At 44.3% G+C, this 22689-nt stretch overlaps 1 protein-coding gene across 1 annotated transcript; it reads left to right on the top strand.

Annotated features, from left to right (window-relative positions):
• The first annotated feature begins 15953 nt into the window (after nt 1-15953).
• SPINK2 (serine peptidase inhibitor Kazal type 2) lies at nt 15954-22243 on the top strand. Its single transcript, XM_035097183.2, has 4 exons — nt 15954-16052; nt 17031-17071; nt 17877-17986; nt 21988-22243. The coding sequence occupies exons 1-4, from the start codon at nt 15998-16000 to the stop codon at nt 22034-22036; spliced, it is 255 nt and encodes an 84-aa protein (XP_034953074.1). The 5' UTR covers nt 15954-15997; the 3' UTR covers nt 22037-22243.
• The last annotated feature ends 446 nt before the right edge of the window (nt 22244-22689 follow it).

Here is a 22689-nt window from a genome sequence, read left to right as displayed (position 1 = left end):
ATATATATATATATATATATATATATATCTATCTTTGGTCAAATCCATACCACACATTTAAAGCACATGGCTTTCCCTCAAAGAATCCCGGGAACTATAGTTTCCTTGGGAACCGTAGCTCTTTGAGAAGCAAACTACAGTTCCCAGGAGTCTTTGGGGTGTTGCTGTGTCCTTTAAGTGTATGGCGTGGGTTGCTATTTTATCCTCTCCCCCCACTCCGGCCATTGTATGCCAGGGCAATTTGATACATTACTGTTGTAGCTACTGGAGTCATTTTCATGTAAGGACATGCAAGATGTTTGCCCCCATACTTTGCCACCTCCCCCAACATTCTCTGAAGTCTCCTTTGCTTGCCCCTTGCATCGTCCTATGCCGTTTCCTTTAGAACTTCTAAGGAAAAAAACCCCCAAACCAACCCACCAAATAATTACATGATCCCAGCCAATTGAGGACCGCTTTCATGATGTGACACAGCCAATCCTCTCTGGCTACGTGACAAAATTATATATAGATACAGATATAGTTTTATTAACACTTTTCACAGTACAATAACAGACAAGCTAGTTAAGCAAATAATAATATTTTTTTAAGAAAAAGAAAATAAAAGAAGAAAAGATAGAAGAGATAGAAAAATACAGGATCCTCTCTCATAAATGCATCTTAACTTTTGTCCCATACAGAAAATGGTATGTCCTCCCAGCTCTCACCTGGGGGCATCCCTCCCTTCCCCCAGGCTCTCATCCTGAGAGATTTCCCCTTCCCTGTCTCTCACACAGGGACCTTCAAACTGCGCATTGCCTTCATCAGCATGACAAAATAATGAAGATAATTAAGAGTGAGGACAATGTTTCCTGCCCTTACTCTTAATAGGAAAATGCTTTTTACTGTCTGCAGGGTCTCCCTAAAAAATCATTGTCAGATGCTACACTGAACTGGAAATATCTGTATGTAAAGTACCCCATGGGGGATAATTTGGTTATTTCCTTATCTCACTTTCATGAGCAGCAAGGGATGGACCCCTTGGCTCAGCCACCAGCGGTCATATAGAAACTGCTTCGGTTTGTTTAGATCCCATGTTACACCTGGTAACATGGGCTGGTACAGCTGACTGACATTTATTTATCATTATTAATTGCATACAATTTATACACTACTTGATTGTTTTTTGTTTTTTAATCCTCCAAGCAGTTTACAAAAGATAAAACAGTGAAATTAAGGGAGGGAGGATACAACTATACTTTAAAACACACAAAAGTTAAAATACTAAGAGTTTAAAATTAACTCAACTTTTAAAGCATCCGGGTAAAGGTAAAGGTAAAGGGACCCCTGACCATTAGGTCCAGTCACGGACGACTCTGGGGTTGCGGTGCTCATCTTGCTTTACTGGCCGAGGGAGCTGGCGTTTGTCCACATGACTAAGCCGCTTCTGGCAAAACCAGAGCGGCGCACAGAAACACCGTTTACCTTCCTGCCGGAGCGGTACCTATTTATCTACTTGCACTTTGATGTGCTTTCGAACTGCTAGGCTGGCAGGAGCAGGGACCGAGCAACAGGAGCTTGCCCCATCCAGTGGTGAACGGTGCCCCTTGGCTGCCCAGGGCAGCACCCCCTGGGGGTGGGGCATCACTCCGCAGCACGCATGCGTCCTGACGTCATGATGCACGGCACTCGTGCCAGCATGAACGGTGCATGTGCAGTCCGTTCATGCTGGCGCTGCTGCTCCTGTGGCAACCTTACAATCTGCCAAGCAAGCGGCATCTCATAAGGCTGCCACGCATGAACAGCGTGCGTAAGGCTGCCCCATCCATGCTGCTTTTCGCATGCTGCAGCCTTACGAGTTGCCGCTTGTAAGGTTGCTGTGGGAGCAGCAGCGTCAGCCTGGATGGACTGCGCATGTCCGCACATGCGCAGTCCATCCAGGTTGGCGCTGCTGCTCTGCTCGGCCGGCGCGCTCTGCTTTTTCCTGCTTGAGTGGAGGAGATGAGGGGCGGGCCAGGGAGGGGCGTCAGTGGCCGCCACTGACGTCCCTCTCTGACCCGCCCCTTGCTTCTGCCAGAACAGGAAGGAGCAGAGCGCACTACGGAGCAGGTTGCTGCCGCAACATTGGGGCATCTCCGCGATGGCGGTCGTGCCACGGCGGCGGGTGGGGAGGGGCCAGGGGCACTGCCCCCCGCCAGAGTGCTGCCTGGGGCACCCCATCCCCATCGCCCCTCCCTTGCTACGGGCCTGACCTCATTGCGGGGATTTGAACTGCCAACCTTCTGATTGGCAAGCCCAAGAGGCTCAGTGGTTAGACGACAGCACCACCCACGTCCCACGGGTAGGCTTGTCTAAATAGGAATGTTTTAAGCAGGCACCGAAAAGAGCAGTGAAGGTGCCTACTTGATCTCAAGAGGCAGGGAGTTCCAAAGTTATTACAAATACGGAAAGGGTATTATGCAGCACCTGCAGTGGTGCCAAATCCACCAATCAAAGTGGTCGTGTGGGCATGTGCAAGGGTAAGACGATCTCATAGGTGGTCCAAAGATTCAGATGTCTGGGTCAGGCGGCTTCAAGACCCCCTTCTGCCTTACAGTTATGAGCAGATATCTCAGAACGTGCAGTATATTCCTCCAATACCATGGACTAGAGGCAGCTACATATTTGGTATCTCCAGTGTTCCCCTCTCCCCCGCTTCCCGGAAAAATAGGTACCGGAACTCACCATGAAGTTGTTACAGTAAGTCACTGGGCGATTCTGGGCAGCCCTGAACAGATGCCGGTTTGACAACAGCCCATGGAGATGCTAAAAGCTATGGTAAGCTGCCTCACTAGCTGATTTGGAGGTCACCCTAGTTCTGCTGCAGGTCAAATAAATGTGACCCTGCCTCCCCCGTTCTCTTAGATTCAGGCAAATGACTAGCGCACCTTGGAAGGGTCCTCACACAAACGGTAGAGGCCTGGCTGGAATGATAGAGGCCTGGCTGGAAAGCTTAAAGCATGCCTCCACTATATGAGAGACGGATTGAAGAAAAGGAAATATGAATTGGCCGCACCCTTTGGCTTGACCAATCATGGGTAGGAGCAGCTAGGTGGAGTCGTAGATCTAAAAAATGTGTTGACTTGCACAAGCTGGCCAGCTTCTGTTTTGACTTGAAATGTTCACTCGGGGCTTCTCAGAAGGACGTCAAGGCAAGAAGTGGGTGGGGGAGGGAGTGATGGCCCACAATGGCACCCACCTGAGAGGTGCTAGAACTTGGCTCCAGCTGGGGGGGAAAGGCACCGGGTATGTCTGTCTACATCTCCCTGGAAAATGACATATAATAATAAGCGTAACGTTTATTTTTCTGAACAATGGCACCAGCCCTCTTAAGTGGTATTCACTTCTAGGTGCTTTCCTGAAGGCCTTGTTTTTGATGGGGAATCTTAGTGGAAAGGATAATTATGAAAAGCCAGCCATGCCCCCTTGTGGCTGGGAGAGAAAGCTCTTCCCTGCAGGCAAGCCACGCAGGAAAACACTAGCTCAGACGTGCATCCTTGATATGAGAATGCTAAACAATCTGATTAAAGATGGATCAAGTTAGGGCTGCCACCAACCTTTCAGCATCAGCATCATTTTTTTCTGAAAGAAACTGATTGAGTGACTCATGGAGTTATGAGGACGGAAAAGGCTGCACTTGTTAAATATCTCTCCACCTGTCGCAAAGCTGTTGAACTTTAATTGTGTCCTTTTCCAGGAAGAAGAGGATCAGTCTTAGATAAGCTTAAAGGGGAGTTCTGTACCTTCTGGAATTATTGGGGGAAGAAGATAAAACAAAAAGGCAGCACAGGATATGAAGAAAAGAGAAGGAAGGAAGGAAGGAAGGAAGGAAGGAATAATAATAATAATAATAATAATAATAATAATAATAATAATAATAATGTTATTTATTACAGGAAGGAAGGAAGGAAGGAAGGAAGGAAGGAAGGAAGGAAGGAAGGAAGGAAGGAAGGAAGGAAGGAAGGACTTGAGATTGTCTGGAAGTCACACACTTCAGCATAATAACAACACACTGAACAGTCCTCTAGCAACAGCAATACCCATATACGAAGCCAGAGAGGAAATGATTTGGTCCGCTCATTTCCATGAATTATAGCAACTGGTCAGCACCAGGGATAGCTCCAGGAAGGCAAAAGGGTATGCCAAGAATGCATAGTTTATTTTGGAAAAGAAGTGGTGACACAAATGCAGAAAGGGTTGGTTCTTTATTTTTATTTTAAATACATTTTTCTGTTGTATAATTTAATCTGAAGAGAACAGTTCTTTTTCAGGGTCAACAAATGTCTAGGGTTCAGTTTTTGCCAAGTCAAGTGGCACGGTGGTTGGAGCTAGGCTAGGTTAGGTACGACAATGCCATGGCAAGGTGGAGGGAAAGCAAAGAAATACATTCTGTGCCTGAGAAGCTTAATAAGTAAAGTTGGCTGGATTTGGGTGGGGTGGGGTGGAGGAGCCAGCTAGTTTTCTTTGCATGAAATTCAGCAGGAATGAGAGCTACCCATCACATCATTAACTACTCTGCAGTACTGGAACATTCACCACAGGAAGAGAGCTCCACCAATTCCAGTACTCTCTGAAATGAGTGCTGCTTCCTTGCTATTTGTGAAACATTCAAATGATGATACCCTCTTCCTTTCTCAACTGGGTGGGGGATTTGCCTCACTCAATAATGGGATTCCTTTGTGCAGAAACTTGCGTTGCTTTGGCACCTCGATGTTTTCTTTCATGTCTGACAGAGCCACCAGACTCCTCGGAGCGATGCGCATATCTCTGGCCTGCCACACGGGCTCGGCAAAAGAAATTCCTGTAATTACTGCATCATGCTTTTCACTGAAACCAGATTTCATATCTGTGCTCCTTTGGCAGCCAATTCATTATCGGTTGCTATGGCGATGGTTGCCATGGCACCATAAATCTCTTCTCTGCAAGGCTGATCATTCATATTCTAATAATATCTACATGAATGAACTTCAAAATGTAAGAACCTAAGACCTGCCTTGCTGGGTTAGATAAAATATCCCTCTGGTCCTGCATTCTGTTTTCAGTACCCAGCCAAATGGAAGTCCTTAACTGCAACAAAATGAAAATAGGCACCCTCTCTCTTTTTAAAAAACCTATCATCTGTAGACAGAGATATTCATCCTCTGAATATGGAAGGCCATGGATACACTCATGCTTTGTGATTTTGGCTAATCCTTTTTTAAGGAAGCCTAAACTCTTGAGAGTCCCATGGACTGCAAGAAGATCAAACCTATCCATTCTGAAGGAAATCAGCCCTGAGTGCTCACTGGAAGGACAGATCCAGAAGCTGAGGCTCCAGTACTTTGGCCACCTCATAGAAGAGAAGACTCCTTGGAAAAGACCCTGATGTTGGGAAAGATAGAGGGCACAAGGAGAAGGGGACGACAGAGGACAAGATGGTTGGACAGTGTTCTCAAAGCCACAAACATGAGTCTGACCAAACTGAGGGAGGCAGTGGAAGACAGGAGTGCCTGGCGTGCTCTGGTCCATGGGGTCACGAAGAGTTGGACACGACTAAACGACTAAACAACAACAAAACTCAGTTCAAAAGCACACCAAAAGTGCAAGTAGATAAATAGGTACCACTCCGGTGGGAAGGTAAACAGCGTTTCCGTGCGCTGCTCTGGTTTCAGTGTTCTGTTGCGCCAGAAGCGGCTTAGTTTTGCTGGCCACATGACCCAGAAAAACTGTCTGCAGACAAACACCGGCTCCCTCGGCCTGTAAAGTGAGATGAGCGGCGCAACCCCAGAGTCATCTGTGACTGGACTTAACTGTCAGGGGTCCTTTACCTTTTTTTAAACTCTAGAGTTCATAACCACACCGCTTTAGTATTTGATTCCATGCCTTAAAAAGGTGATGAACTGGGCTTGCATTGGCCAACCTGATTTGACTCGCTGCCATTTTTTAAATGATAAAACTTTACTTTGGGATGTCAGCAGTAATGCTAGCCTATTTATGAATTCTGTATATAGCATGTATATGAATTCTGTATATGGATTTGCTTGTTGTCAGGATCTGTCTTCCTCTGTATTATACCAAGCTTTCCATCTGCTGCCTAATCCAGGGGTAGCAAAAAGTTGCTGGACTACAATTCCCATCATGCCATGCTGTCTGGGGCTGATGGGAGTGAGGATCCAACAACATTTGGAGGGCATTACACCAGCTACCTCTGCCCCAATCCATATTCAGCAACTGGAATTCTGGAGAAGTTTTCTTTTTTTCCAGGGCCCTGGTTAGAGGAATTTCCTGAATTATCTGTATTTCATGAATACTCTGTGGGAAAAGTCAGTGAGTCAAGCTATGAAAATTCTTCAGAAAGTATAAAAGTTAAGATGAATCCCAGTCAGAAGAAACTTCTCAATCCTAGTGACGTACTTCAGTGTGGTGAATAATCCACCTCAGCAGAGGAGAGTGGTAGAAATAATTTCTTTCCTCAGGGAAGCTCCAGTTCTTTCCTCTGAGTCATTCAGAAAATTGTTTTCAAAAGAGATTCTGTAACTGGGTTACATATTTCGACTTTCACATGGAACTTTCAAGAGTTGTTTCCATGCGTTTGGAGTATTTTGGGAAAGTATTTTTGTCTCCAGTAATGTTCCAAAACAGCAGAGAAGTCAAACTTGTATATTGATTTCTGCACACACACACACACACACACACACACACACACACACACACACACAAGTTTGTTGTTCAAATACTTCTGGCGCAGCATCGCTTGCTGATGTGAAAACATGGTCTAGAGATTTAATCCATCTAGCCTAGGGGGTGGGGCCCACACTTGCCTGAAGAGCCAAAAGACTCCAGGAGGCCATTGGGACACTACTGCTGCTGCTGTAAGTGTGGAGGGAAGACCGCTTCCTGCTGCAAGGTCCACCCCCTGAGAGGGAGGAACAATCAAAAATGTTTTAAAATGTTTTAAAATAGTTTTAATCTCTGGTGTCTTAAATGTTGGGTTTTTTGGTTTTGTTTTGTGCTATATTGGGATAAATGTTTAGTTGGGGCTGGGTTTAGTTTCTTTTTAGTGTTTTGTTTTGTTTTGTTTCTACTGCTTTGTTGTTGTTTAGTCGTTTAGTCGTGTCCGACTCTTCGTGGCCCCATGGACCAGAGCACGCTAGGCCTCCCTCAGTTTGGTCAGACTCATGTTGGTGGCTTTGAGAACACTGTCCAACCATCTCGTCCTCTGTCGTCCCCTTCTCCTTGTGCCCTCCATCTTTCCCAACATCAGGGTCTTTTCCAGGGAGTCTTCTCTTCTCATGAGGTGGCCAAAGTACTGGAGCCTCAGCTTCTGGATCTGTCCTTCCAGTGAGCACTCAGGGCTGATTTCCTTAAGAATGGATCGCTTTGATTTTCTTGCAGTCCATGGGACTCTCAAGAGTCTCCTCCAGCACCATAATTCAAAAGCATCAATTCTTCGGCGATCAGCCTTCTTTGTGGTCCAGCTCTCACTTCCATACATCACTACTGGGAAAACCATAGCTTTAACTATACGGACCTTTGTCGGCAAGGTGATGTCTCTGCTTTTTAAGATGCTGTCTAGGTTTGCCATTGATTTTCTCCCAAGAAGCAGGCGTCTTTTAATTTCGTGACTGCTGTCACCATCTGCAGTAATCATGGAACCTAAGAAAGTAAAATCTTTCACTGCCTCCATTTCTTCCCCTTCTATTTGCCAGGAGGTGATGGGACCAGTGGCCATGATCTTAGTTTTTTTTTTGATGTTGAGCTTCAGACCATATTTTTTTTTTTTATTATTTTTTAAAAATATTTTTATTAATTTTCCAATTAAAACCAATTATATCACATTCAATATTTCAAATTATACACATATATATATCAATCCAACCGAATGTTATGCCAAATCATCTAAATAATTTATTTTTGGGTTCCCATGCTTCAAGAAATTGGGAATTCCTCGCAACTGTCCACTGCCGTCTTATTTCTAAAGTTCAAATCGTCGAGCTTCAGACCATATTTTGTGCTCTCCTCTTTCAACCTCATTAAAAGGTTCTTTAATTCCTCCTCACTTTCTGCCATCAAGGTTGTGCCATCAGCATATATGAGGTTGTTGATGTTCTACTGCTTTATTGGTGTTTTATATAATTAGTATTTTGTTCTTAAGGGGAGAGGGTCAGGGCTGCCTGGGAGTGGGCCCCAGCAACAGAATGACTGGGGCAGATTCCATGGGGGGATCCCACCCCCTTATTTGGACTCCATTAGTGGTTGTTAAAGGGCCTGGGAGAGATGGGCTGAAGTTGCTCAGCAAGATATTTGAAATTCAGCCAGCTATTTCCCAACTCATGGAGTGACCATCCTAAGACAATGGGGACCCAAGCCCCAAGTAACACATAAGTGGGTGGTGGCAGCAGAGAGAGAGAAACCAGGTGGGGCATCCTTTGCTACCAGGCTACCCTACAGGGTTGGCGTGAGAGCAGTTGGTGCCCTTCTGCTACACCTTGCACTCGTATAATTATGAAAGCCGCTAAAATCCACCCAGTTGTGCAGCAGTAAGTTTAACTACTGTATATAGTTCAGTGAGGTGATGGTGGGGGGGAATGTTTGCTTTCAATCTGTGCATGTAAACACAAAACTTGAGCCTCCATTTGTGCACGGAGGGATTTTGTTGCTGTTCAAACTACTAATTGATTTTCCCTAATAATAGAATTCTAATCTAGTACCTAGGAAGCAAATGGCGATGCTTCAGTAGCTTTTAATAGAAATTGTTTGGCTGTCACTGTGCATATGCACACATGAGATTGGAGTGAGGGTGATCCAACCATATTAAAATCTAATCCTCTGTTCTTATTTATTCTAGCATGCCTGTAATTAATTGCCTCTGAAGTACGTTACCATGCTTGCTTGGGTCATACACATCTACAAACGACATCTCCATGGTCAGGGGATAAAAATCCTTCCAGAACATAAATGACTTGGGGGCAGGAGAGGATCTAGCTCAAATGTACCTGGCAATGTGCTCTCCCATTGAAATCCTGACTCTACCCTGCCAGAGGAAAGGAAAGGCTGCTATCTGTCTGGTAGAGCTGGGTAAAAAACTAGCCCGTTTTCTAAATACAAAGGGGCTAATATTTGGTTCATTTGACTAAGGCAGCAGAATGTCCAAGGGACTTAGGGCACAACTGCATGGTACATTAACAATGTGAAACTCCTAGGTAGAGTTCATTGAGGCAGGATCTGGAACTAAGGGCAGAGACACACCATTCAACACACATTTAAAGTGTGTGGCTTCTCCTGAATAACCCTGGGACCTGTAGTTTGTTAAGGGCGCTTTAAACTGTAGCTCTGCAAGGGTGAAACGACAGTTCCCAATTTGGGCAGCATTATGTGTTTTAAATGTGTCTTGAGTGTTCTTTAAATGTCACTACAGAGGAAAAGAGGCACTCAAGAGGATCAGGTGCCAGGTAATCCATCAAAAGTGAAAGCAAAGGGAACTATAGGCTGGAACCAAAGTCTAGCTCAGGGTTTCCAAAGCTTGGGTCTCCAGCTGTTTTTGGACTACAACTCCCATCATCCCTAGCTAGCAGGACCAGTGGTCAGGAATGATGTGAATTGTAGTCCAAAAACAGCTGGAGACCCAAGTCTAGCACCCTGGTCTAGCAAAAGGTGGCACATAATGCCGCATGAATCACTGTTCAAGCAATGGCCCAAGCCTGGCCTGAAATTGTTTATATATAATATACAGTCATGGGCCATGACTGTAGGAGCCAATAGTGTGTACAGAGGCAAAATAATTTTGCAGCTTTAGTAGCTGTCCATAGGAAATTTTAGCAGGTGTGTGTTGCATTACGGCACAACTGTTCATTATGTCAGAGTTGTGCCCTCTTTTTCATCTGGTTGCCCTAGGCTCTCTGCAGGGTGGGGAGCTATGCTAGAACTTAGGAAGGTGTTTTTCCTACATGGTACAGCTGCTGCTCACAACCAGCAGCACCAGAACAGAGACCCAGAATCACCCAGTTTGAAATGCAATGGTACCTGCCTATATGATGTTGGTTTTGCTTGCTAAAGTTAACCATACATCCTATGCAGGGTGGTTTTGTTTCATTGTTGCTCTCTCCTTGAAACCCATCTCCCCTGTGCTGAAGTCAGACCCTGGTATTCATTCATGCTGTTAAAGCATGCTTAAATCTCTTTATGCATTTCTATTTTTAATGTCTCACAGAAGACCAAAGTCAGCACTGAAAGCGGTCAGCTGGGAATGAGAAATTTCAGAAAAAGAGCCGCTGTGTTTTTCTCTCTCTCTCATGCCTAGGAGGCTCTGCAGATTAATAATGAGATAAATTAAGTGTCAGTAAGAGGGGGAAATGGGTGTCTGCAGTGAATAAGATACTGCTCTCTAACTTATTCCAATTCAACTGGATAATGTGACTCACGGCCAGTGCTGTGGGAGGAAAGAGGACAGTGTATATCCTATGTCTGATGGGCTTTGCAAAGCTGATTAGCTATTGCCCTAAATAAGTACAGTACTGTATATACAAATACACCAAAGGGGCCATCAACTAGGATGTTCCCCTGCACAAGCCAGTGTCAGGTGCTGCAGGGATTAATTTGGTATCCTGAGAAGCAAACACTTTCTATCTCTTTGTAGGAATCAATGGGCTGTGCATGCTAACCTGAGCTTAATTGAACACACAGGACTTATGCATCTGAAACATGCAAAGATTGGTTGAAGCCTTGGAACTGTACTAATTTGTGTGGTGTGCGAGGTGAGGAAAACATGTCCCTTTATTACAAAGAAGCATCCTTTTAATACCTAAGATATAAACATTAAGTCTCCTTTCGCAGCCATGTCATATCTTCCCAGCATTCATGTGAGGTAGGTTTGGTTGAGTTTGATGACCAGCCCATGACAGGAAATGAGCAATTTTTTAAATGTTTATTTCAGACCCTCCAAGTGTCCCTATTTTCTAGGGACAATCTGGGATTTACAGAAGCCATCCATTTCAGATTCGAAGCCAGAATCCCTCACTTTTCCTTAGGACGTGCATATTTTCATCAGAGAAATATCAAAGGGTATGGAGTTATCCAATCCCCAATCCATCTGAAGGCAGCCCTGGAGAGTGAAGTTTTTTTAAAAAAATATTTAATGTTTTATTATGTTCTTTTAAATATATTGGAACCTGCCTAGAGTGGCTGGGGCAACCCAGTACCCAGATGGGTGGGATATAAATAGTAAAATTGTGGTTGTTGTTATTATTATTTAATAAGACGTCCCTATTTTCATCAGGGAAATGTTGGAGAGTATGTTATTTTAAAGATGAACTGAGTATATTCTCTTTGTTTATCAAGGATGGTAAAATGTTTCTTTTTCAGATACCACACCACATTCTTAGGCCATTTTTTAAAAAAAGGTTAGGTGGCTGATCGGCCCACCCCCAACAGAAATTATTGGACTGAGGCAAGTCTAGCAGTAGAAACATAGGAGCCAACTCCTAGGGGCCAAGGTCCCTTCGGGGCCCCGAATAAAATATTTGAGGGGGCCAAAGTTGATGGCCATTGACATTCAAATGGTGTGTGCATCCCATGCCATGTGATCAAATATGTGGGCAGGGCTTACCTTCCTCTCCCCCCCCCCATATTTTATTCAAGTTGGCACGGCTGGAAATCATGTGGTCTCATCAGACAGCAGTTTCCTCTGTGGGAGGTTCATGGGAACAGGGCCGACTCTACCATTAGGCAGAGTGAGGCAGCCACCGCTGGCAGCAGGTGCTGGGGGGTTGGAGGTGGCACTGAGGTGTCCCTGGACAGAGCTGTGTGGGCCATGTGGCCTGGACTGCCCTCACTAGCCTTGCCTGCTGCCCTCAGGAAGCTCACCTTTCTATCACCAATGCTGATGAAAAATTCAGTTGTCGGTCTGTACTGTATGTGGAATTGGAGGGCACCATCCTGTTCATTACCACAGACAGCAAAATGTTTTGGGCCAGTCCTGCGATGGGGACTTTAATTTTGTCCCATTAATTCATTCCTTGCTCCACACTAGCAGTTCTTTCACAGTACAACACTAATATGCTCCGGTATCTAGTCTGGGAGTTACTGAGCCTGCCGCTAAGAGAATGATATTTCTCGTTTGGGAATTCCCTGACTGAATAATCTAGGGAAAGCAGCACTGTATCTAAAGGATCCCTTGCAAAATCGTCTGGCCAGAGTGATGCAAGCTGCATGTCTCCTTTCTTTTAACAACAACAACAACAACAACAACAACAACAACAACAACAACAACAACAGCCTGTTCCTTTGCTTCATCCAGGTTGTTCCAGGATAGAATATCATTCTCATACACCAGCATTTATTTTTAACACTGATGTGCCCTCTAGTGGCCAACATTATCAAAAAATGTTTGGGTGTTTGAAGCAAAAAACAATAGGTAATCAACTGTGCTTTAACTGTATCCCAAAATGTCATGATCAGGTAACACATTTTGGGGTACTGTTAAAGCATTGTTGGTCTGCCTCACCATGCCTAGAGTAAGATATATGTTTGACAGTGAAGCTTATGCTTTTCACTCATTGGGGTGGAACAACATGTTATGATGCGAACACAGGGCTCATTCAAATGTTCATCTTCCAATGTGATATATGTATTGAAACGTGATATATTCCAGCAATGCTTGCTCTGCACTCCATGCAGAAGAAACAGGTGCACAAAAGAATACAGAATAAAAACCAGAAATTGCAACATTCAGAAACTAGGGCAAGAACATTTCAGTCTCCTTGGACACTTTGCTGCTGCCCTGAAAGTTGCTATTCTTCAACAAAGGAATTTTCAAGGAGAAATTTCAACATGAAATTGCTGAAGTAGAACTTGTCAGGAAGCCTATTCCCCTTCTTTAGGCAAAGATGGAGACAATGGTATCCTGTATCACTCCACAGTGCCAAATGCTATACAGTAGTTGTGAATAGTAACTTTGCATATCTTAGGGTCAAATTGTTATTTAAGATAAACGTGACTTTGTAAAAATGTGCTTAAACAGGCCATACAGACCCTATTTGTCACTTTTTGCCAAAAAAACAGCTCCTATTCCCACCCCCACTCCTGTGCCAGTTACTGCAAATAAGCCCCTTTAGGATCAAAGAGATTTGGGATCAAAAAGAGCTGACTTGAGGGAATTTTCAGCAGAAAATGGTGTGGTATCCCAGCTCACATAGGGAACCCCATATAGACTGGAGCCTCGGGGTTGTATTTTCTTCAAGATAAAAGTGGTCCATTTAAATTCACTCTTTATGAAGCATATTTATCCTGGCATGTAGTTTGGCCCTCAAGCTTTACATAGAATTGTTGCAGACAGTAGCTACTTTTTGAATTCCCTGGTCATTTGGTCAAGCTGTTTAAAAAACATTTCATATATGCCAGCCAGGATAATACTTCGTGCACCTGATGAACAGGACTCTAGCTTATGAAAGCTCACATCACAGTAAATCCCTTAACTGTCGTTGCTGTTGCTGCTGTTATTGTTGTTATCATTATCATTATCATCATCATATTTGTACCCCGCCCAAAACATCTGACTGGGTTGCCCCAGCCATTCTGGGTGGCATTTGATAAATGATTTGGATTCTTTGTTTAAACAGAAACAAAACTGCCTTTATGTAGGACTGGAAGTCTAAGTTTGCTGAGATTAAAGGCCCAAAGAACTAAAATATCTGCAAGGCATTCCCTGATGACTTTTTACAAAGAGGCTTTGTTGGACTCCGTGATGAATGGCTTATTGGAAGGTGGACAATTAGCATCCTGGACCATTTTAGCACATAGATAAGAGCTGGAACGCAATACAAGCTAACTTTCTAGCTAGTGATGTAAAGCTACAGGGTATATCAGACTTATCAGGAATAGCATTTCTATCTCTTTTTTTCTGCAGACAATGTGTTTAAATAAGAAACAAATCTTACATGGACACAGACTGTAAGATTCTCAGGACTCTGGAAATTCCAAGTAAGTTCATTTTCTGCTGGAAGTACTTGTACCAATAAGCATGTGCCATAATTAAATCAACCAGTTCTTCGATGCTCTTTTAATATATTTTGTAATATAGTTTGTATATATTTTAATAAAGCTGTATCTGAATAAATTCTCAGATAGGGAGGAGATAACAACGGGCACACCCGAGGCTCAATTCATACACATTCCTAACAGCTTTTTCAGGATTTATATAGTAAGGAACTTGCCCCTTCAGTCCAGTGCAATTTTCAACACAGCAAAACTGCACATGCGCTAGCAATCTGATTGGTTTCTGTGAACAAGAGCTACATCGGCATCAGCTTAGCACTGTCCCTTGTTCCACCGAACTCCTTTCTATTCAGTTCCAAATAAGTACTGCTACACAAGTAATTCCCATGCCCCAATAAAGCCCGAAATAGTGTCAGTTGAGGCAAACTACTTTGCATGGCGGTTACAGGATCTAATTTTCAGATGGAAACTCCGCTGAGACCAATATGCTCTTTGCCTACGGTATATTGGCTCACGTGGAAGCAAGCAGGTGACCAGAGCCAATATTGAGGACCCTTTTAGTCTGGTGAAAAATGTGTTCCCATTTCCCAGCCATAGATAGCTACAGCTGTCAAATAGCTGAGATGGGATTCCCCTCTGGTGTTATTCTTCCCTCGAATGCTTCACAGTTTTGTGTGGACTTACCCAATTGGTGCTTGGAAGTTAACGGAGCCAGTTGGCCTATCGATAGAATCATAGAATTGTAGCGTTGGAAAGGGATCCAAGGGTCATCTAGTCCAGCCCGCTGCAGTGCAGGAATCTCAACTAGAGCATCCATGACAGATGGCCATCCAACCTCCGCAGCAAACCTCCAAGGAAGAAGAGTCCACCACCTCCAAGAGAGCAACCATTCCACTGTTGAACACTTCTTACTGTCAGAAAGTTCCTCCTGATGTAACTTGTAACTCGAATCCATTGGTTCCAGTCCAGTCCCACAGTCCAGACCAGGAGACGACAACCTAGCTCCATCTTCCATGTGACAGCCCTTGGGATATTTGAAGATGGCTATCTTATCTCCTCTCAGTCTCTTCCAGAAATAACATACCCAGCCCTACTGTTTCAGTGTATCTGAAGAAGTGTGCATGCACATGAAAGCTCATACCAATGAGAAACTTAGTTGGTCTCTAAGGTGCTACTGGAAGGAATTTTTTAATTTTTTATTTTGTTTCCCTAACATGGGTTTCTGAACACCTTCTGTTACTGCCATGGATTCTGTTATGTAAGGCTGTGTACGCATTAAACCGCATTGAGGTGTTCTACAATAGGAAATTTATATAAAAAAAATTTTTTTAGAGTTTATTCCAGCTCCGGTGCGCTCCCAGCTGCTTGTGTTCAAAGCCACAATCCAAACGTATTGTATCCTGTAGTTTTTGATAAATATGGCTGATACTGATCCACTGGGAAGATAAATCTATATAGTCACCTTTATTCAATGAGTAGAAGTCGTGACAACTCTTGAAACATAGGAACGGGTAGCTTATAGGTTGTGTGTAGGCATATTGGAAAAGCATATATATATATATAGGTTATAAATAAATGTATGCCTGTTAGAATAATATTTTCATTTATAAACATTTGTTTTAGACAAGTATGTATATAATTATAGTGGGGGGTGTTGTGGTTTTTTTTTCAATGCACCTTTTACTTCATTATTATTTCCCCTTGATCTTGTTTAACTGAAATATTTTCTTCATTTAAAAAAAAAGCCGGGAGAGAATCACCACAGTCCAGCAGCAGCAACGCCGCCGCCGCCGCCGCCTCACTCTCCCCTCACGGCCCTTTTGCCAACTGGCCGCCTCAGCGCACGGGAGGTCACGTGGGCAGGGCAGTCGGTTGCTCGAGCGAGCGGAGGGGCGCGAGGCGAGGGGGGCGTGGCGTGGCGGAGGGCGGGGCCTCCCCTCTGTCTCGCGGGCGCTATAGCCGGAGCCCTTCAGGAGGAGCTCCGTGGTCCCTCCGGTCCGCCGTCGGGATGCGACGGTCGGGCTTCCAGCCGCCGGTGCTACTGCTGCTGTGGTTCGTGGCAGGTACCCTCTCCGCGAGCGTCCCTCTCCCTCTGTCCCCTTCCTCCTCCTTCCATCCTTCACCCCACAAACACACACCCTTGAGGTACCGGGGGCGGGGTAGGGGGGAGGAGGGAGGCCGCGTTGCCACAGTAACCGGGGGGGGGGTTGGGTTGCCACCTTGTTCACGCAGCTCCTGCTCCTCTGCTCCTTCTGGGAAAGGTCGGGCTGCGGCGCTCGGCTCGTGTCCCTTCTTGCGAATGGGGTGGTGGTGGATGTAGGGTTGGGGGGTTGGATCATTTTTCTGGATCAGTTGGCAACAGGGCAGGGCCGGATTTAGGTTTGATGAGGCCCTAAGCAATTAAAGGTAATGGGGCCCTTTATATGTCCAGCTGTCCTTTGTCAACAACAAATCATCGCTCTTTTTTGTATTGAATATAGGCTATATGGTAATTTATGGACCTAATAGGTATCTAAAGGCATATTCACATAACAAAATATGTATTTTATCAAGGTAATTGTTACAGCTAGCCCATGCAGAATGTAGGCACCCTATATATAGAAAGGAGCAAACCAGTGATATTTTAGGGAACAGGCTAGTAGGCGGGGCCCATAACTTACATCATAGAAGCCTACACAACACAAAACACTGTTGCTGTATGTACATTTTATTTTATTTGTTTTTTTATCTTATATTTTGGAAATGTACATCCAGGTTTTTTCCCTTTAAATTTTTTTGGGCCCCCCAAGATAGCTTGTTTAGCTTATATGTAAATCCGGCACTGGCTGCGGCGCATGCGAGCAAATGGGGACGCTCGCTTCGGCTCGTGTCCTTTCTTGCAAATGGGGGTGGTGGATCCAGAATGTGGGGGGTTGGATCAGTTTTCTGGATCAGTTGGCAACAGGATCTGGGGAAGGGGAGAAGGAGGAGGGAGGTGTGTTCATAGCAGGTGTAGGAATGGCGTGCTGCTCTCATAACCTGTGGCTGCTCTTTTCCCTCAGGAATCCTGTTGATGTCTCCTTCTGGGGAAAGCCTCTCCGAGGTAAGTTTAAGGATAGTGGGGGAGGGGGGGAGTAACGAGAAGAACACATTATTTAAAGAACTCCCATTGGTGTCCCACCACCCCCATCTTCTTGTGTCGTCTACCCCAACCTGCTGCCCTCCAGATGATTTTTGGACAACTCCCATCAGCTGATGGATGTTATCGTCTGGAACATCTGGAGGGCAGCAGGCTGAGGAAGGTTGTTCTAGTCCTTTGTTTATATATGTATAATTTTTTTTTTAAAGGTGCAGTGGATTTTGTTCAGTCTGCATTCTTAAGTGGAACTAATTCACATCCCTTGGCTAAAACACGGATAGGAACGTAAATTATCCTCTACATTTCACGCTTGCTAATTTTTCAGTACAGTCCCCTGCTCAAAAAACAAAGGGAATTAACACATACAAAACTGATGCAGATAAGAAACAAAGTAATTCAACCACACCGAAGCTCAGCTTGCAGTTATGGGTACCACCTTGTCAGATAGCCCTCTGCCCCCCCCACCCTTGGCTGCATGCATGGTGTGGAGTTAAGTTTGCAATAATTGCATTCCTACAAAGTTGTCAAATGTGAATTGAATGGAACTCATGCAATATGTGGATGGAGTTGCGAACTCAACTTTCATGATACCTATTACTCCTCACAGCTACACGTTATCATGCTACTTTATCTGTGTAAACTGATTCTGTGTGTAGGCTTGCTTCATGAAAATTGGGATTTTTGAGACTTGAAGAAATTCTACTCTGAATAAACATTTCAAAAATACAAGTTGAGTAAACATCAGTACTGTAAATCTGTTCATTCTCAGCCCAGATGTGACTTATATTCTCTACCTGGATGCCCAAGGAACTTTAATCCTGTTTGTGGGACTGATGGAGAAACTTATGCAAATGAGTGTATGCTTTGTGCTGCAAACAGGTAACTACAGAAGTCATGGGTTTACAGATAGTCAACCCAGACTTTTAGTTAATCATACTTTTGAAGCTATTGGTAAGAAGTCTGCAAAACTTTCATACTTGATTAAATGGACCATCACTTTACTGTACTTCAGTATCCTGTCACCAGAGTTAACCACTCTCTGAGAAGTAGATGGGAAGCTTCAGAAAATCATGGTGCTGAAAGAGGCAAAAGACCCCTTGGTACATTCCCCTGTGTACATTCCCAGTTCAAAAAACACAATTCAAATTATAGTGTAGCAGAAATGGTGTACATGCACTACAGAAGAGATTTGGAGGTCCATGGGAATCTTAACCATCAATTCAATCCCCACACTGCAAGTGGAAGGAAAACTTGAAAAACAAACAAGATACTTCCAGGTCATTTTAATAGCAAACATGGTGGCCCTGTGCCAACTAACAGGCAGGAGACGGGTTTCTGCATACTTGGAAGAATGAATGAGAAGGGTTGCATACATATAATGCCATTGTATAGGAATGGAACATGAGAAAAAATTAAATCCTACAGCAATGGAAAAAAGAGGGGTGGGTGATTGGACCTGGTGGATCTCCACTGATTTACAACACTGCAATGCTTAGGTTCATGAAGGGCTGTTCATCTTGCAGAACATCAGTTGTAAATTCTCAGAGACCCAGATGGTGAGCAAGGTTAAACTTTCCAACACTGTACCACTTCACCTGAACACCTTGCTGCACAACCCCATGATATAGAGCTATAGTGATCAGGTTTCGGGTGATACAAAGTGGATGGAGGTGACACTCCTCACCTTGACCCTCAGGATGGTGACTTGGTAACCATACAATAAAATACAAATGCCTTTATTGGCATTACGAGTTAAAACATTTCAAAACACTAGGATAAATTTAAAAGGGACAGGAGTGAGGCTGTCGAGAATCACAAGGTACTTGATTGTTCTGCTTCACCCTGTCTGTTCCCTAGAGCAGGCATCCCCAAACTTGGCCCTCCAGATGTTTTGGGACTACAATTCCCACCATCCCTAGCTAACAGAACCAGTGGTCAGGGACGATGGGAACTGTAGTCCCAAAACATCTGGCGGGCCAAGTTTGGGGATGCCTGCCCTAGAGGGATGAGTCATTAAGAACCCTTCAGGTAAGATGGAGATTAAAAAGGAAGCCACTGGGGCAGTCACATCCTTGTCCCTATCCGCTAGGAGAAACCTCATTTGGATTTCTCTTGGAGCTGTGGGTTGCAGATCCAATATCTTGATCAGCATCTGTTTGCGGAGTCTGCTGTGCAAAGGGCAGTCCAAAAGAATATGGTCCAGTGAATCTGGCACTCCCTGATTACAGGCACACAGGCGGGCTTGATAAGGAATTTGCAAGTATCTACCTGTGGTCACTGCGGAGGGGAAAGCATTTAGTCTTGATAGCATAAAAGCTCTTCGTTGGGAAGGAAGTAGTAGGTCTTTGAGCCCTCACCAAGTCATTAATTTTCTGTTCCAAATATGTCAGCCAGTGGATCCAGATGTGGAGTCATCCCAGAGGAAACTTAATTGTGTTCACCTCCATGCCATGACTTCTAGCTGCAGCATAAGTATGTCTCTGGCCAGAGCAGGCCCACCCATGAAGTGGTACAGAGTGGGATTAGCAGAGGGGAGCAGCAAGATGCTGCGATTCCCATTTTGCCTCACCCCTGTCTCTGGTCCTAATGTCAGAGCAGAGTGTGATGCTTGTAGAACTTACCTCAGCTACAAATAATAATAATAATAATAATAATTTATTATTTATACCCCGCCCATCTGGCCGGGTTCCCCCAGCCACTCTGGGCGGCTTCCAAAAAAACAGAAATTCTAAAATACAAAAATCCATCAAACATTAAAAGCTTCCCTAAACAGGGCTGCCTTGAGATGCCTTCTAAAGGTCTGGTAATTGTTCTCTTTGACCTCTAGTGGGAGGGCATTCCACAGGGTGGGTGCCACTACCGAGAAGGCCCTCTGCCTGGTTCCCTGTAACTTGGCTTCTCGTAATGAGGGAACCGCCAAAAGGCCCTCGGAGCTGGACCTCAGTGTCCGGGCAGAACGATGGGGGTGGAGACGCTCCTTCAGGTATACCGGACCGAGGCCATTTAGGGCTTTAAAGGTCAACACCAACACTTTGAATTGTGCTCGGAAACGTACTGGGAGCCAATGTAGGTCTTTTAGGACCGGTGTTATGTGATCTCGGCGGCCGCTCCCAGTCACCAGTCTAGCTGCCGCATTCTGGATTAGTTGTAGTTTCCGGGTCACCTTCAAAGGTAGCCCCACGTAGAGCGCATTGCAGTAGTCCAAGCGAGAGATAACTAGAGCATGCACCACTCTGGAGAGACAGTCAGTGGGCAGGTAGGGACTCAGCCTGCGTACCAGATGGAGCTGATAAACAGCTGCCCTGGACACGGAGTTGACCTGTGCCTCCATGGACAGCTGTGAGTCTAAAATGACTCCCAGGCTGCGCACCTGGTCTTTCAGGGGCACAGTTACCCCATTCAGGACCAGAGAGTCCTCCACACCCACAAACAGTACTTCTGTCTTGTCAGGATTCAATCTCAATCTGTTAGCCGCCATCCATCCTCCAACCGCCTCCAAGCACTCACACAGGACCTTCACCGCCTTCACTGGTTCTGATTTAAAAGAGAGGTAGAGCTGGGTATCATCAGCATACTGATGGACACCCAGCCCAAACCCCCTGATGATCTCTCCCAGCGGCTGCATATAGATATTAAAAAGCATGGGGGAGAGGACAGAACCCTGAGGCACCCCACAAGTGAGAGCCCAGGGGTCTGAACACTCATCCCCCACCACCACTTTCTGAACACGGCCCAGGAGGAAGGAGCGGAACCACTGCATGACAGTGCCCCCAGCTCCTGCAGAATGGGCTCCGTAGGAAAACAGGTGCTTTTGTGCTACCTTCGCTGCACTTAAAACGTTCCATCACCTTTCTACTGTTTCATTTCCTTGAGGTTAGTTGGGTAAGTGTGAGTTTTTATCCCTCAACGTTCCTTTGTTTCCTTATAAGGCCTATAACACTACTACAATAATATTTGGATGGGGATCCCTGCAAAAAAAAAAAAATTCTCTTGAGATGGGAGTCTGGCTGTTTCCACACTAGGTAGATTCCTTGGAATAGCTAGGATTTTATTCAATCCCTTTTTATGAAGCATGTACATAATGTTGTAATCAAACAGTTATTCTCTTGTGCCCCCCCCCCCGGGTTCTTGGGTCTCTTTTCAGACTTTAGAAATGGAAAAGAAACACTATCTCCAAGAGGTTTAGATTTCTTTAAGGCTGCTTTTTCATCTTTCTTTCCTTTTTGAAAAAAGACATGCCATTTGATGACTGCAGTGACACATTGGGTCATTGAGCTTATTACTATGTGCTTGCTTTTGTAAACCTTCATTATTATTTATTTATTCAATATACTTATTTACTATTTCTCATGAAAATAATACCAACACAGTATACAATGAAACGATTACTTTTTCTATTAGTGCCATTTTGTCATTGTGGTTGTTAAAAAAATTTTTTTTTCATTTGCTCAAAATGCTTTTTCATACATTTTAAAGTTAAATATTAATAGCACTTTAAATTTACTTTTAAAAAAATACACTGCCTTTCCAGTCATCAGATTAGCACACCAAATTGATTTTATTTTATTTTTTTGTAAACGAATTGCTTAGTTATAAAACACTTTGTAGCAATTATTGGGTAAAATCCCCTAAATACAAAGCACTTTACATACAGATAACTGATTAACAAAATTGGAGAAATTGCATGCTCAAAATTGTCCCTTTCCAGCCCAAGTGTCTTATCATGCACTCTAATGCAGATGAAATATAGCAGGAGGAATACACTAAGTGCTGTTCTCCGCCCTCCTATACACATACACACAAGTCAATTGCAGTTCTGTAGGTAGCTTAGTGCAGATGACTAATGCTTTGCCATTCCCTTTATTTGCATTCTCTTACAGAGAACATGAAAAAAATGTAGAAATTGCCTATAAGACATCATGCTCATGAGATAAGCTTCAAGAAAGATACCTCTGTAGCCTGTTCAGTAACTGAAACTGTATTCTAAAAATGCCTTCCAACTGATGCAACAGAAACAAACTCGTTTGCTCTACCCAACTTTTGAATTTGCTTAATACAGGTGTTCTGTTGAACAAACAGGTGTGTTGCTTCATGTGTGTGTGTGTTGAGATGCAGCTATAAATTACAATCTTTGGAGATTCCCCGTCTTCTTTTTTATTGTGTTCCATGTCCCGGTGATTTTAGCTTCTATATATAAACATGGGGTGAGTTGCAAGCTGAACAAATAGGAATCACATGGCTATTTTAAGCTGTTGTAGAACATGCAGGTGGGTGGCCACAGTGGGAAGAGGCCACTTGTGACTGCCAACATCATTCACTTGTTAAGGGGTGGTTCCTTCTTGAGCAAAGAATGCATGAACTCACAGGGCTTCAGGGGGAGGAAAAGAATGTGTGCTACTAGCATGGCTTTGTCAGCAGCCAAAGGAAGCGATGAAGGCCAAGAAGGAATCTTGGGAGGGACTAGCTCTGTCTTGAAAGACAGTCTGAAGGGCAAGTAATGGTAGTTCTGTAACCCTCTGATCTGAAGCATTTGTTAAGCTTGCTTAAACTCTGTAAACACATACTGAACTCCACATAAATCC

This window comes from Zootoca vivipara, chromosome 16 (genome assembly GCF_963506605.1).
Source record: "Zootoca vivipara chromosome 16, rZooViv1.1, whole genome shotgun sequence".
NCBI lineage: Eukaryota > Metazoa > Chordata > Lepidosauria > Squamata > Lacertidae > Zootoca > Zootoca vivipara.
This window is presented reverse-complemented; position numbering and strand designations above follow the sequence as displayed.